The 17,145-nt window shown below is 39.2% G+C and overlaps 1 protein-coding gene across 1 annotated transcript in view; it reads right to left on the bottom strand.

Moving 5' to 3' along the window:
- Positions 1–17,145, bottom strand: part of AVL9 (AVL9 cell migration associated) — a 70,585-nt gene that overhangs the window by 38,441 nt on the left and 14,999 nt on the right. The window contains exons 2-8 of the mRNA XM_060108121.1: positions 15,390–15,510; positions 13,093–13,178; positions 9,879–9,950; positions 6,378–6,467; positions 5,613–5,679; positions 4,171–4,211; positions 3,000–3,038 (exon numbers count right to left, since the gene is read on the bottom strand). Of these exons, the coding sequence (XP_059964104.1) occupies positions 3,000–3,038; positions 4,171–4,211; positions 5,613–5,679; positions 6,378–6,467; positions 9,879–9,950; positions 13,093–13,178; positions 15,390–15,510 (516 nt within the window). The remainder of the gene's footprint in view (positions 1–2,999; positions 3,039–4,170; positions 4,212–5,612; positions 5,680–6,377; positions 6,468–9,878; positions 9,951–13,092; positions 13,179–15,389; positions 15,511–17,145) is intronic.

The raw sequence follows: 17,145 nt of genomic DNA, 5'->3' as shown, positions 1-17,145 counted from the left end.
ACACCCACAATCTCCTGTGCTCTCCTTACACATTGCTTATTTGAGCACTTTGCAAGTACAGAGAAACCAAGACTGCATTAAAAGATGTCCTTACTTTATGAAATCAATATAAAAAGTGTGTACCTGTGATTTGCCACATTAAATAAAGTCTACTTGATCATAAATGCCACTACATGTGGTTAGGCTAAATATTATTTTGCAAAATTTTGTTTCAGATACATGTATCCACATGTGCTCTAGGTTGCAATGAAAAACATTTTTTATTATGGGTTGCAATAAAAAGTTTGAAACTTACAACTCAACAACAAAAAAACAAACCTGATTAAAAACGGGCAAAGGATTTGGATACACATTTCTACAAGGAAGATATGCAAGTGGCCAAAAAGCACATGAAAAGGTGCTCAACATAACTAATCATTAGGAAAATGCAAATCAAACCCAGGAGATATCACCTCATACCTATTAGGGGTGGCTACTATCAAAAAACCTGAAAATAACAAGTGTTGGAGAGGATGTGGATAAATCGGAACACTTATGCACTGTTGGTAGGAATGTAAAATGATGTAGCTACTGTGGAAAAGATGGCAGTTCCTCAAAAAATTAAAAATAGAACTACCATGTGATCCAGCAATACCACTTCTGGGTATACACTCCAAAAAACTGAAAGCAAGGTCTTGAAGAGACATACATAGACCCATGTTCACAGCAGCATTATTCATGACAGCCAAAATGTGGTATGTACATACATGGAATATTATTCATCCTTAAAAAGGGAGGAAATTCGGACATCTGTCGTACATGGATGAACCTTGAGGACACTATGCTAAGTGAAATAAGCCAGTCACAAAAAGAAACACTTATGATTTCATTTATATGAGGAACCTAGAGTAGCCCAATTCATGGACAGAAAGTAGAATGGTGGTTGCCAGCAGGTGGGAGAAAGGGAGAACGAGGAGTTAGTGTTTAATGGGTACAGAGTTTGAGTTTTGCACAATGAAGAGTTTTAAAGATGGATGATAATAGTACAACAGGAACATACTTAACACCATGAAACAGTACACTTAAAAACAGTTAAGATGGTTAATTATATGTTATGTGTATTTTACAAGTATAAACTTTTTTTAAAGGTTGAAACACTGTACTAGTATGTGTTAGTTTCATTCACTTTTTTAAAATTTACTTTCTTTCTGTTTGAAGAAAGAATACATATTCATCCAGAAAGCTAGAATACAGAAAAGTGTACTTCCTTCTTAAAAATATAGCCGATATTCTCACCAAACTGTTGCTGTCTTTCCTCCTACTCTTTTCAATTAATATATATTTAATTATAAAATTGGAGTCATGGGCTTGATATGTAGCTGGGCAAACTTTTTTCACTTAACATGCCATGAAACATCTTTACAACAATAAAAAAAAAACACCCAGAATCTTTTTTGTTGTTTGGAAATTATATACAAAATAAATCAATACTTACTTAGTCACTGATAATTCATTATTAAAAATGACTCAAAGAATCTCTTAGATAGAGCTTTGCATCAACTAAGATTAATTCTGGAAATTAAACCTCTAAGAGGACAATTATTGGGCCAAATGGATAAACAGTTTTATGGAAACAAAATATACTGGATATTGTGAACGGCTGACTCTCCAACATCCATTCCACCCTACTTTACTAAGCACAGTAATACAGTGTATACAACTGGCCACAGATCCAGGGATGGCTCCTGATTACTCTAAGCCAGGGGTCAGCAAAGTTTTCTATAGAGAGTCAGATAGTAAGCATTTTTCATTTGTGGGCCATTTGGTCTCTGTCCCAACTACTCAACTCTCCCACTGTAATGCAAAAGCAGCCACAAACAATAAGGAAAAGAATAATGTCTGTAACTATGTTCCAATAAAACTTTATTTACAATAGGTGGTAGAACAGATTTGGCCCTGGGGCCTAGTGTGCAGACTCTTAGTCTAAAACCCCTCATCTAAATCTTTGATCTAAAATCATTGCAATCCCATCCCTTTGTACTAGAGAGTGGTCTGGAACCCAGGTTTAAACCAATCAGTACAGGCATTTCTTTGGCAACAATTATTGGTTCTGGGTAGGCACATGGCCTCATAGGCCCAAAGGAATTGACAGGAAGAATCCTTATTAAATGGTTTGGGAAGAGGTATTATCTCTGCCACCAGTTATAGCTAAGGAAGCACATAGTTCAATTACTGTTGTCAGTTATCCTACACTACAAGGGAAGTTAGGCTCAAGATAAAGCAAGCACTGTGGACCGTAGAACAAAGAGATGGAAAAAATCTAGGTATTTAAATATATTGTCAAACCATTCAGTCAATCCACTCTGAAGTCTGAAGCGATCCAATACATTTCCTTATTTTTTGTTTTTTTTTGGGGGGGTACATGGGCCTCTCACTGTTGAGGCCTCTCCCGTTGCGGAGCACAGGCTCCAGATGCGCAGGCTCAGCGGCCATGGCTCACGGGCCCAGCCGCTCCGCGGCATGTGGGATCTTCCCGGACCCGGGGCACGAACCCGTGTCCCCTGCATCGGCAGGCAGACTCTCAACCACTGTGCCACCAGGGAAGCCCCCATTTCCTTATTTTTTAAGTCAATTTAAATTGAGTTTTCGGGACTTCCTTGGTGGTCCAGTGTTTAAGACTCTGTGCTTCCACTCCAGGGGGCATGGGTTTGATCCCTGGTAGGGTAACTAAGATCCCTCATGCAGCATGGCATGGCAATCAATCAATCAATCAATCAATCAAGAGAACTTTCTGTTATCTATAGTCAAAACCATTCTGATAACTGAATACTATCAAATTGCCCCCAGAAAAGACTGCATGAATTTACACTTCTATAGTAGTGGACAAAAATATGTGCTTTAGCCCACTGTACTTTTATAGGCAAAAAAGTCTTAATTTATATTTTATCATTAGTTTCAATTTTATATAGTATTTAAGAAATGTCAATAAATATTAAATATTACAAACATTCAAATCTCACCTTCTTTTCAAGAAGAATTAGTTTAAACAGGATTAGGACCTGAAGAAAGAAAAAAAAACTGTATTAAAATAAGAAACTCAAGCCTATTTTTCATTTGCCTTTGCCTCTCCTCAAACATAACCATGTATCATTGAATCAATAATATTAAATAATTCTAGAGCTTTAAACACTACATTGAAAATTATGAACTTATACTGAGAAATTCCTGTGTCCTTGAAAAATGTGTATACCACTTAAATTGCTATCAAATTGCACTTTTTGGAATAAGTTGCGCCATTTTTGCTTGAAATATCTGCAAGCTCCTTAAAGGTAAGGTACTATTCATTTACTTCTGGATGTCCAGGGCATTCACAGAGCAGATACTCATTACAGCTGTTAAGTGAATGATCCATGTGTGTATGTCCCAGTCAACAGATGCCTTAAGAATAAAGATCAAAAGATATAAGCATAGATATTTTACTGGAAAATGTTTCACTCTCAGGGCAACATATAAAATATTCTGCAAGATAAAAACACGTTTCTTTCAGATGTGGTGTACATATACAATGGAATACTACTCAGCCATAAAAAAGAATGAAATAATGCCATTTGCAGCAACATGGATGGACCTAGAGATTATCATACTAAGTGAAGTTAAGTCAGAAAGAGAAACACAAATGCCATAGATATCACTTATATGTGGAATCTAAAATATGACATAAATGAACTTATCCATGAAAGACTCATAGACATAGAGAACAGACTTGTGGTTGCCACGTGTGTATGAGGTGGGGGGTGTGGAGGAGGAGTGAATTGGGAGTCTGGGATTGGTAGATGCAAGCTATTATATAGAGAATGGATAAACAACAAGGTCCTATAGCACAGGGAACGATACTCAACATCCTGTGAAAAAAAGAAGTTTTTTCCCACTCTGATTTTATGATATCCAAAATTACAAAAACCATAGAAAAAAGTATCCTATCTTGCACAGAAGTAAACGACACTATTTGTATACTTTTAGAAATTTCTATCATATAAGCACTACCAACACTTTCAACTTTGTATCACTATGCCAGCTGTCTCAGAAAAACTAAAACATGGTTATGCCACACTCTGCATTAGACCATGCAGCTCATGGAATTTGCCCAGTTAAATAATTTTAGTACATCATAAATTAAATAACATATCATACCTTGTGTCGAAAATGAAGCACAAGATCTCGAGGAGATAGACCTATAACGTTAAAAAAAAAAAAAAGCTAATCTGTGACTACCACCTACTGTTTTTGTCAAAGAAAGTTTTAACCTCCTCAAAAGAAAGGCAGGTAAAAGTAGGAATATGCAAATATTTAAATATTTATGTAATACCTCATTATGCACACGCATAATCAGAATTTATCAAATACTGTTAACAGTCAAACAGCACTGCGATAGAACTTTCTGCAATAATGAAAATGTTCTAAATCTTCACTGTCCAATAGAGTAGCCATACGTGGTCACTGAGCACTTGAAATATGGTATGACTGACAAACTGATTTTAAATTTTATTTAATTTCTATTAATTCTAATCTAAATGTAAACAGTCACATGTGGCTAGTGGCTCGTGTTGTGGTCATGCAGCTCTAACACCTCCCCATTTTCCAGCCATCTTACAAATTACCCAAGTTTAGAAACTATGAAGCTTGTACTACTGTGGCAGTCAATCATTTAAACATGGTTTTTGGTCACTACACCCCATAGGCTACTATTTCTGAATCACAATCTTCTCTGATCAGCTGCCATAAGACAAGATAAATTAATTTAGAGAAAAATATATTCTCAGAATAGGAGCTTTGTAACCAGCTTACATTACACACAGGATTGCAAAAGTGGAGTTCCAGGGTTTGGCAACATCATGCTAAAATGGGAATTGAGCAAGCATAAATCACTATGTGATCGACAATTCTTTTTAAAACATGAAAACGACATTTATTGAGTGCCTAACACACGAACGAATGTTCTGGGTTGTCAAAATAGAATAAAACCCTCAACTTGAAAAATCTTAGAATAGAAAAGAGCTAATAAGCAGATCTCTCTCTCTTGCTCTCCCTCTGTGTTATGACAGGGAATTGACCTGGTCAGCATTAATGTAAGGAAAAGAAAAAACTTCCATTATTACTCTGAAAAGCAGAGATTTTCCATATACAATAATAGTTGTAAATTTTGATACAAGTATGTTACAACCCTTCTTAATGTAAATACTGTCTAAGAAGATATTTAAGGAAGCAGCGGCATCAAATGTTGGAGAATTTAGATCCCATATAGAAACGTAATTCTTATCATGAAGTTTTACGTGCAACTCAGCATGCCAAACAAAAAGAAATGAGGGGGCCTCCCTGGTGGCGCGGTGGTTGAGAGTCCGCCTGCCGATGCAGGGGATGCGGGTTCGTGCCCCGGTCTGGGAAGATCCCATATGCCGCGGAGCGGCTGGGCCCGTGAGCCATGGCCGCTGGGCCTGCGCGTCCGGAGCCTGTGCTCCGCGACGGGAGAGGCCACAGCAGTGAGAGGCCCGCATACAGCAAAAAAAAGAAAAAAAAAAAAAAAAAAAAAAAAAGAAATGAGGGCATTTCTTCTGACTTGTAAAAAAGTAACTTACCAAGATATACCTGGGATCCTTCTAATGAAGTTCCTCCCAAGGAACTATTCATATGTTCATAGAGCTCCTGTAAAATACAAATTCAGTTTAGAACAATTTACTATCATTTTAGACACTGAATTAGAAATAGGATGACCAAGGGAAAATTGGTTCTTTAACTGAGGCGACTTTGTCTCTCTGAAACTTGCCAGTTTCCAGCAATCCTTCCTTCTCTTCCTCTACATATTAGAGCTTGATTCATTCCCATGGTGGTACGGATTCCTAGGATAAATTTCCTCTACTTCCCTGCTAAATAACTAACTGTCCTACTCTCACTAGAATCCAGGAGAGATCCATGTTCTATACATCCATGGCAGCCTCAAGAAAAACATATTATCCATCTTCAGTAAAGTAGGAATGTGGGTTTTCTGTGTTTTTTAGTATGGGAGTTAGGATCCAGAAATGTGATATATAAACATACTGCTCAGTGTATTAGTAAGATAACAAATGTAGAGAAGAAATGCCATAGCGAAAGGGCTACTACTATCCATTAACAGAAACATTTATGTTATAGTCAACTGTCAATCATTATTTTCTAATAAAAGATGGTTTCATTAAGTTTAATAAATATGAACTGTACATTTTGGGATGATCATTGGCCCTTCAATATTATTTTCAAAGAAGAATGTCCTTCTTAAGCTAATAAGTGATTAGCTCACACTATTAAAAATCTACTTGATTCATGAATCTGTCTTCACACACATCTATGGGGGGGGATAAAGTTACCTTTAGAATGGAAATTTGGGAAAAATCCTTCTCTTCAAAATATGCATGCGTAATGAGCTGAAGTTTTGCTTGAAGTAAGCCATAGAGAGGCTTAAAGAAAAAGAGAAATTACCATTAGTTTGATAATAGTAAAAAAAACACCCCACGACTTTTTAACTTGAAAAGACCGAGAAGGAAAAAGTTACTGACAACTTTAGTATCTTATTATTCACAGCTGAACATTGTTAAGTCACTGTTCTAACTCCTGGACTGCAGCTGCAAAGTGCCTGACCCACTCAGAGCACCGGGGTTGAGAGTGAGCACAGACCTCCTGGGTCTTGCTCCAGTCACTCAGCAGCGTAACTCTGGGCACTTAACCTCTCCACGTCTGCTGACTGATGTGAACATGGGTATATGAAAAGACAGTACATCTTATGGGGCTTTCTCGTATTAAATAACACAGGTAAAAGCACTTTCTAGAGTATCTGGCATATAGAAAGCACTTAAACGCTAGCCATCATTGTCATAAAATTTAAAACATATCATAATCCTGTACACTGTTCTGCTAGCTTGTAGTAACATTTAATCATCCTTATAGCACTAATTCTTATATTCAGTTGAACATTCATGATTAAATTTAATTTCATTTCCCCATTTTTGCCCTCTATAGAGGCTTAAAACAAATAGTCTGTGTCCTTTATAATATCCTACGTAATATTCTTTTGTATATCTGAAAAAAGTTACTCCTTAATTCTTATTTCTCTATTTAAAACCTTCTTCCTACCATTTCCATCCTTTTATGTTCTGTTCTAGATGTTTTCTGGTTTCTGTGTCCTTTTTAGGATGCAGAGACTAATGCTGAATATATACTCTAATTAGTTAAAACAAGTAATACTGGAATAGTTTTCTCCCCCAATATTCCGGTTAATATATCATTATTTCTATCTAAATATATATACATATATATATATATATATATTTTTTTTTTTTTTTTTTTTTTTTTTGCGGTATGCGGGCCTCTCACTGTTGTGGCCTCCCCCGTTGCGGAGCACAGGCTCCGGACGCGCAGGCTTCGGACGCGCAGGCTCAGCGGCCATGGCTCACGGGCCCAGCCGCTCCGCGGCATATGGGATCCTCCCAGACCGGGGCACGAACCCGTATCCCCTGCATCGGCAGGCGGACTCTCAACCACTTGCGCCACCAGGGAGGCCCTAAATATATTTTTATACATAGACTAAAATGCACTAAGAACCACCAAACATTTTTGTGTGAGCTGGCTCTCACCAGCCCCCTGCCTTTTTATCTGTCTGATAAAACTGGCTTTTCACCCCAATTTTATCATATAGCAGTTACATGTTCATGAGAGTTAGACATTTCTTCTCTGAGATATATCTTTATTTGTGAAATGAGAACAATAAATACTTAGATCTCTCTTCTTATGAGGATTAAAATGACAACTATATCTAAAAAGTGCCTGGTATAGAATACTTGACATATAGGCACTTGATAAATGGCACTTATTATTATTATTACTGTTCTTTGAAGAATTATTCAGGAAGCCTTTCAACAAACATGTTGTGCTTATTCAATATCCAGCACTCCTATACTTTGGTCATCTGGTCCAGCATTAAAAAACAATAATTCACTGATGTATATTTTTTCAGGCTACCCTTCTAGAAACTGTGTACAGGAGTCAGATTAGCAATTTACCAATTTTCTGATATTGAAATCTTTTATAACCATTCCTTTTCTAGGAGACTATTCTTGCCCTATATTTAAAATTACTTGGGACTTCCCTGGTGGTGCAGTGGTTAAGAATCCGCCCGCTACGCAGGGGACATGGGTTCAAGCCCATATGCCGCAGAGGAACTAAGCCCACGCACACAACTACTGAGCCCGCGCGCCTAGAGCCCGTGCTCCGCAACAAGAGAAGCCACTGCAATGAGAAGCCCGTGCACCGCAAGGAAGAGCAGCCCCGCTCGCTGCAAACTAGAGAAAGCCCACATGCAGCAACGAAGACCCAACGCAGCCAAAAAACAAACAAACAAAAAATTACTATCTTGGAACAAATACCCTGATCCTCAAAATCGTATTAGTAAGGTCCATAGTACTAAATTATTCTCACTCAGGCTTTGTTTTTTTCTTTTAAAGCTTAGTACTAAGCAAGCTACATTTAAATTGTCTGTGAATATAAGAAATTGGAACAATTGCAGAAGAAATAATTAAATAAAACCATAGTTTCGTTGGTGACTAGGCTAATGAAATATTCTCAGTTTTGCATTAGGTTAACTGCAGAAACATCTGTACTCAGTAATCACATAGATCTAAGATAATTAATATGATAGATATCTAGATATTTTTTTCCCACAAACAGAATTGGGGGGACTATATTTTACATGTAGAACTAGGCATCTGGTGTTACTGGTAATGGTGTTATTAACCCATTAATAATACAAATGGGACATCACAAATGAGTTAATAGAGACAGTTATGAAAAATAAGAAATGCTATATATTTTCTTTTGAAAACTAAAAAGTTAAAATGATTATAAACTTGCATCTGATCAACCTGTACAGAGAAGACACAATTTTAAAGTGTTGTTATAGTACAACAATTCATTATGTCATTTCCTTTCCTCAAACATTTTCAGTTTTTTTTTTTTTTTTTTCTTTTTGCGGTATGCGGGCCTCTCACTGTTGTGGCCTCTCCCGTTGCGGAGCGCAGGCTCAGCGGCCATGGCTCACGGGCCCAGCCGCTCCGCGGCATATGGGATCCTCCCAGACCGGGGCACGAACCCGTATCCCCTGCATCGGCAGGCGGACTCTCAACCACTGCGCCACCAAGGAGGCCCAAACATTTTCAGTTTTTAAAGAGCAAGCTAGGGATACAATTTTTCACTGCAAAGAGCCATGCCCTTTTGTATCATCAATAAAATCTGAGTAATTATGATACTTTGAATTTTAGTAAAATATTACTTATCCACAGTCTCGAGAACAAAACAAAGCTGGATAAATTAAATATATCAATGCCTCATTTTGCTTACCTATCAACCTACTTCCCCAAAACTGATCTATTAGATTTCCTCCCTCTTAACTAGTTTTGGGCAGAGGGGAAATGAGAGTGAACCTGCTGAAAGGCAAAGAGGAGATGCAAGAGCATCAACAATAAGCCTCTGACTAATTTTAATATATCACTGTTTTCATAAATCTCTCCTCATTCTAATAATGCTTTATCATCAAATAAAAAGCTGCCATGCGGGCCTCCCTGGTGGCGCAGTGGTTGAGAGTCCGCCTGCCGATGCAGGGGATACGGGTTCGTGCCCCGGTCTGGGAGGATCCCATGTGCCGCGGAGCGGCTGGGCCCGTGAGCCATGGCCGCTGGGCCTGCGCGTCCGGAGCCTGTGCTCCGCAATGGGAGAGGCCACAGCGGTGAGAGGCCCGCGTACCGCAAAAAGAAAAAAAAAAAAAAAAAAAAAAAAGCTGCCATGAGAGTTTAACATTAACAGGTTATTTGGTCTCTTACCAGCTTGCTTAGAACACAGACACTTTTCTGAACGGTCTCTCTGGTGATATCTGCTTGCCGTACTTTCAACGCCTATTATAAACAAATAGTCATTATTAAAAATATTTCATGGAAATATTTAAAAGTAATTATTTTTCAATATAAAACAGCAATCAGAAAAAGTATCTTACACTTAATTAAAAGTACTTATTGAGAATCTCAGAAGGTATTTATTGAATGAATAAGTGTCAGCCAGAGCACTCTGCCAGAATCTGGCAGGCAACGGGAATATAACAGTGAGAGACAATCTCTACTCTCAAGGAACTGACAGTCTGGTGGAGATTACTTTATGTGTAAATTGCCACATCCGTAATGCAAATCAGTCATCCCTGGTTCTGGTTTTAAAATGGACACCCCTTTCGGAGACTAATGTTTCTGGTGAGAAAGGGACAGTTTAACAGCTTGTTTCTCCAGAGATGGAAGAATTGTCAGCAGTTTTGTTAAGCTGGTTATTCTACGTTACTGGAGTCTATCCTGGCACACCTGTATTGTATTGTAGCCCAGCCCTGAGCCATAACTCAAGCCTCGGTGATTCTGAAGATGATTACATGAGATATCTGCAGTTCTCTGCTAGTAGGAAACAGGACTTGATCAACCTCAGGTAAGGCTGTGAGGGCAGTAAGAACGACTCTTACCCCTCTAGTGTACTGCCTGACGTCTCCTTGGATCTGTCCTGAGGACCATGGGGTCTCAGTGTCTTCAACTGCCTGAGGACTGATGATTCATCATTAGATTACATCAAGAGTAGAGCCTTTCCTCAATCTGTTTCTACCTCTTTACCTTGATTGGATTCATCCGTCGGGTCTCAGCTTTGTTCAAAAGGAAAGGAAAGGCTTTCTCCTAGGCTCTAGGGCTCTCTGATGTCTGGTTTATCTGTCTGGTTATCAGATGAGGTGAGAACAACCTGGAGAAATGGGCAACCCCAATATACTCTGGAGTGGGTGAGACTCAGGAGGTGACGGAGACAAGCAGTATGAAATGCCACTTAAAGGCTGTCTATGTAGAGCATGAGAACTGTTGTTAACGACAACAGCATCAGAGGAATAATTTTACTAGTGGTTATATAATTTACAGAGGATAAGAGGTAGTGAAAGGAACAGATTTCCAAGAAAGGGCAGCAGCTCAATTCATCTCATCTAATAAGATGTAAGGTACATGAAGAAATCAAATGCGTAATTATTCGCAGGTTTCTTTAATCTTTAAACTCAGTTATTCATTTGAACCACAAACATTTACTGGGTGTGTCCTATGTTCCAGGGCCTGTGCATGGAGGGTTATTTCACGGTAGTTAACTACTTTGGGTATGCTGGGATTTATTCGTGCAGTTTACTTTTAAATGCTTCAGGGAAACACACACACACACACAGAGCAAATGTGGTAGAACATTAACAACTGTTGAATGTAGATGGTGGGTATACAGGTGTTTATTGTGCAATTCTTTTAATTTATCTACGTGTTTGAAACGTTCATTATGAAAGTCGAAAGAAAATTTTTAAAGACTTACTAAGTTAATTACCCACCTGAGGAAGCTTTTAAAACTTTGCAATTGCCTAGGATCTACTACCAGAGATTCTACTTCAGTCTGTAGAAGGAAAGGCCCGGCAAGTATACTTAAATTAAAAAAAAAAGTCTCGGGCTTCCCTGGTGGTGCAGTGGTTGAGAGTCCGCCTGCTGATGCAGGGGACATGGGTTCGTGCCCCGGTCCGGGAGGATCCCACATGCCACGGAGCGGCTGGGCCCGTGAGCCATGGCCGCTGGGCCTGTGTGTCCAGAGCCTGTGCTCTGCAACGAGAGAGGCCACAGCAGTGAGAGGCCCGCATACCGCAAAAAAAAAAAAAAAAAAAAAAAAAGTCTCTGGGGCTTCCCTGGCGGTCCAGTGATTGGGACTCTGTGCTTCCACTGCAGGAGGCACAGGTTCGATCCCTGGTCAGGGAACTAAGATCCCGCATGTTGGCCAAGTCTCTTGGCAAAGTCTCCATGTAGTTCTGTTAAAAACCATTGTTTTAGAGCAGTGGTTCATAGTCTTGCCTACATATTAGAATCACCTGGGGAACTTTTAATACTCCTGATGCCCAGAACATTAAATGAGAATCTCTGGGGTTGGGACCTAGTCATCCCAAGTATCTAAAGCTCACCAGGTGATTCCAACATGAAGCCGAGGTTGAAAAGCGCTCACTACTTCAGAGTATTAATCATTTCATAAGAGGAAAGAGATCTTTACTCAGAAAGGGTATCCCCACCACAAAAAGAACAGTGCTGTATAGAAGCAAACCAGGAAAGGGGAAGCTACCCATCCTGGTTTATTTAAATTTATTAATTAGAGATATTATAGTAAGTTAGGCATTAAGCAGGAAGGTAAGTTTAAGAATGATCAAAAAAAAAAGAATGATCAAAATCTTAGTTATATATAATTAAGATAACTTGCAAGTAGTTTGCAGCTACTATAAGTACTTTCCATTACTTCTAGAATGTTCCTTAAAAAAAATACAACACTTATTACCATTCCATTTTTTAAAGTTACATACCAAACACTAGAAATAGAAAACTCAAGGACACCATGAAATTGACATACAGTATTTTAAAGACAAATGGATAATTTTGTTATCAATATCTAAAAACAATGTACAAAATATTATACAATATTGGGCTTCCCTGGTGGCGCAGTGGTTGAGAATCTGCCTGCCAATGCAGGGGACACGGGTTCGAGCCCCGGTCTGAGAGGATCCCACATGCCGCGGAGCGGCTAGGCCCGTGAGCCACAACTACTGAGCCTGAGCGTCTGGAGCCTGTGCTCCGCAACAAGAGAGGCCACAACAGTGAGAGGCCCGCGCACCGCGATGAAGAGCGGGCCCCGCTTGCCACAACTAGAGAAAGCCCTCGCACAGAAACGAAGACCCAACACAGCAAAAATAAATTAATTAATTAATAAACTCCTACCCCCAACATAAAAAAAAATTATACAATATAATTAGTCACCAATGTCAACTTAGAAAAACATTCACGTGAATAAACTGGTACTAGAGAAAACAGCTACATAGTTTATAAAAATTTAAAACAATATCACAGGTACCACATGAAACATAAAGATTATGTATTTCCCTAAATTCTACATCTTAAGTGGCCAACAATTAAACAATTTTTTAGTGTTTTTTGGTGTTATTCATTTTAACTGTACCTTGGCTTCAATTTGTCGATAGCAAGAGATACCATATACAGTGGCTCCGTTTCCATTTCTGGGTGGCAAGTGAAAAAACACAGTATCTAAGAGATATACAGAAAAAGGTAAATACCAAAGTGAACTACCCATATTAATAATGAACTTTGACATTATAATGCAGTCACTTAAACAAAATGATGAAGTAACAAGGAACCCATGTCAGACTTATTTCTAGCATCACAACCACTGGTTTCTTAGAATTCCTCTCACTGCCTTCCAGTGTGCACTCATCACAAAAAGCCCAAGAGGCTGAAGCGTAACAGGTCGAATTGAGACTACAATCACTTTTCTCAGAAAATACTATATTATACAGGATTATTCCAGATAAAAAGAAAGTAAAGAATCATACAGGGAATTCTCTGATGGTCCAGTGGTTAAGACTCTGCACTCTCACTGCTAAGGCCCTGGGTTCTACTCCTGGTTGGGGAACTAAGATCCCATAAGCCGCATGGCCAAAAACAAGAAAAAAAAAAAAAAAGTTTATCCTTAGGGACTTCCTTGGTGGTGCAGTGGTTAAGAATCCGCCTGCCAATGCAGGGGACACGGGTTCGAGCCCTGGTCCAGGAAGATCCCACATGCTGTGGAGCAACTAAGCCCGTGCGCCACAACTACTGAGCCTGCACTCTAGAGCCCGCGAGCCATAACTACTGAGCCCACGTGCCACAACTACTGAAGCCCGCGCGCCTAGAGCCTGTGCTCTGCAACAGAAGCCACCGCAATGAGAAGCCCGCGCACCGCAATGAAGAGTAGACCCCGCTCGCCGCAACTAGAGAAAGCCCGCACACAGCAACGAAGACCCAACGCAGCCAGAAACAAACAAATAAATAAATTTATTTTTAAAGAAAAGAATCATACAAACCAAAGGGAACACATAAATTTTGAATAGATCCAAGAAATTCTTGGGACAATTGGGGAAATTTGAACATAGATTAGATATGAGATGGTATTATGGAATTACTGTTAAATATCTTAGCTGTGGTAAAAGAACTGAAAGTCATCCCGGGGAATGATCTTATTTTTACAAGATGCAGGCTGAAGTACTTAAAGTGTCATGATGTTTGCAACTGACTTTCAAATAGTATAGGCAAAACTGTACACATATATAAAGAAAGTTTGTGGAATATTTACCATTCTTCCAACTTTTCTGTATGTTTAAAAGCTTTCATGATAAAAAGGTTAAAAAAAGAAGACTTGTGAGGTTAAAAGTACAGCATTTTAATTTTATGTTAGGGACTTCCCTGGTGGTACAGTGGTTAAGAATCCACCTGCCAATGCAGGGGACACGTGTTTGAGCCCTTGTCTGGGAAAATCCCACATGCCGTAGGGCAACTGAAGCCATGCGCTACGACTACTGAGCCTGCACCCTAGAGCCCGTAAGCCACAACTACTGAAGCCCGCGCACCTAGAGCCCATGCTCTGCAATGAGAAGCCAGGGCAATGAGAAGCCCACACACCGCAATGAAGAGTAGCCCCCTCTCTCCGCAACTAGAGAAAGCCTGTGCACAACAACGAGGACCCAATGCAGCCAAAAATAAATAAATAAATAAGTTTAAAAATTAATTTTATGTTAAACTGCAGAGTAATATTTGCTTCATTTCATACAAAAATTAGTAAATATTAGAAAAACAAGTAGCCAAACCAAGTTTAATCTTGTGTCTTGGTAGAGCCTCTAATACCATGATAAAGTATAGTATATTTCTTCATTAAGCCATTCAAAGCACTCATCTATACGGTGATAGAAGACTCAGTACTAACTTCACAGCATTGCTTTCCTTGAGGGTGTTAACATGCTCCCCACGCATGCAAGCAAACTTTTAAGCAGAACACTGTGATGGCAGTGCTCCAGAGGTGGAGAAACAATCACAGCTGTTTTCAGGTGGGCACTGGAGGACGAAGCTAGAGCTCCAATCAATCTGCAGCTGGTGCAGGTAAAGCTCCTTAGTTTGTCTCTGAGAGGAGTCTGAAGTTTAAATGCAGAAGGTGCTACCAGGAGCAGATGTCCTAATATGGCTAATCACTTACTTTGGCCAGAGCTCTTGGCAAAGGAGTGGCCAGTGTTCACCAACCATTACCAATATAAGCCTGGCACTTCTCTGCAGATCCTCTAGTATATGACTAACTAGTCATCTCCAAAGAAGCATTTAAATATTTTATGAATAGTCACAATAGGCCAAAGGTCTTTCATTACCAAAGTACTCAGACTCGTGGCAGATTTTTTAAAAAGCCACCTACTGATTGCTCCACTGTTTACATACCTTCTTGGTAGTTGTGTGCGCCATCTGGTAAGGCAAGGAAGGGCAAATATTTCCATTCTTCAGGTAGAGTGTGACTGTCATGTCCATCTCCTGGAATCAGGGGCGGGTAAGAGAATTCAACCTAAAATGGTAAGGAATGTTAGCCAACAGGTTGATTATCAAAAGGAGCATTATATCCTGGCAGACAAAAATGCTTTCAAATTCTGAGTGACAGAACTAAGGATAAGCCACACTTCTTGATGCCATTTTCAGCAAACCTATGGTATATAAGAGGAAAAAGAAAAAGGGAGGAAAGCCACGGAGCAACTAAGCCCAGGTGCCACAACTACTGAGCCCGCGTGCTGCAACTACTGAAGCCCACGCGCCTAGAGCCCGTGCTCCGCAACAAGAGGAGCCACCGCAATGAGAAGCCCGTGCACCACAACGAAGAGTAGCCCCTGCTCGCTGCAACTAGAGAAAGTGCGTGAGCAGCAATGAAGACCCAACGCAGCCATAAATAAATAAATAGATAAAGTTTAAGAAAAAAACCCTAAAAAAAAGAAAGAAAAAATGAGGAAAAAAATTTGTAAGCCTTTTTCCTCTTTTTTATTTAAAGGAGTTTAACTTTGATGTGCACAAGGGTAGGGGGTAGTGGTGGTGGAGACTGGATTGGAGATGTACATTTGGGAGCTGTTATCAAATAGACGGTAACTGAAGACATGGAGCCCTGAGAAAAACCAATATCCTCCTGAACTGAGGAGGAGAGATCCAACAAAGAAGCCTAAGAAGTTGAGCCAAGTTCTAGATTTGCTTCCCATCAATTGGCTCCCTTGCTCCCAATACTTGAAGCTTTGAGTCTATGGTTTCGATGGGTTGTTAGGGAGGTGAATGGGCATTAACCACCACTTCAGGTTATTTTTTCCCCAAGACTGAGAACTGATCAATGAAGTCTCTCTAATACTGTTTGTCTTGTAGAAATAACAAAGTTTCTAGTATAAGCCCCCAGTTTCTGGCATTCCCTAGGTTTACTAACATTTTCCCCTTGCTTATGGGTTTTTTTTGTTTGTTTGTTATTTCAATGAGACTTTTGGAGAGGAAGGCAGAATTAAATGCTGAGGACTTGAGTTATCATACTGATGTAAGTTCTAAGTGTCTAATGTTTAATTTTCTTTCAAAGTATATTTAAGCAGGAATTTGCATTGCATTAGTAATAAATACACTGAAGATGGAACAACATAGGGATAAGAATCACTTTTAGATTCCGTCTTTAATGTGGAAAGACATGATGGCTCATTTCCCCACATCTCAAGGTAATCAAGGTGCCACACTAGTCACATGAGAGCCGATTATAAAAGGGATTTAATAATGATTATTTTTAACAGGTGATCTAGTTCTATATTGAAAATGTTTAAATTTCCCTGTGCCCACCTCCAAAAGCAATCAACATTTCAGTTTGAAAGGATCAGTTACTTAACATCAATTAACTGAAGGCTGGGCATAAATAATCTCAAGCTACATTTCACATTTCTCTGTATCTTCTCTATCATACCAGTTTTATATTGGCAAATCTTAAAAGTGTAAGGGAAGGCAAGGTGTGCCATAGAGGGAAAGACATAAATTCAAAGCCGATGCTATGAAGCTGGTAGTTACAGAGCTAAAAAAAATTCCCAACTCAGAATTCTTACTTTAAACAGGGGGGAAAAAAAAAAAGAAACAAGAAATAAATTATTGTATTTTATGTAAACACTAAAGTCCAATATATAACACATAAGAAGTC

The sequence above is a fragment of the Mesoplodon densirostris genome, chromosome 9 (assembly GCF_025265405.1).
Source record: "Mesoplodon densirostris isolate mMesDen1 chromosome 9, mMesDen1 primary haplotype, whole genome shotgun sequence".
NCBI classification, from domain to species: domain Eukaryota; kingdom Metazoa; phylum Chordata; class Mammalia; order Artiodactyla; family Ziphiidae; genus Mesoplodon; species Mesoplodon densirostris.
This window is presented reverse-complemented; position numbering and strand designations above follow the sequence as displayed.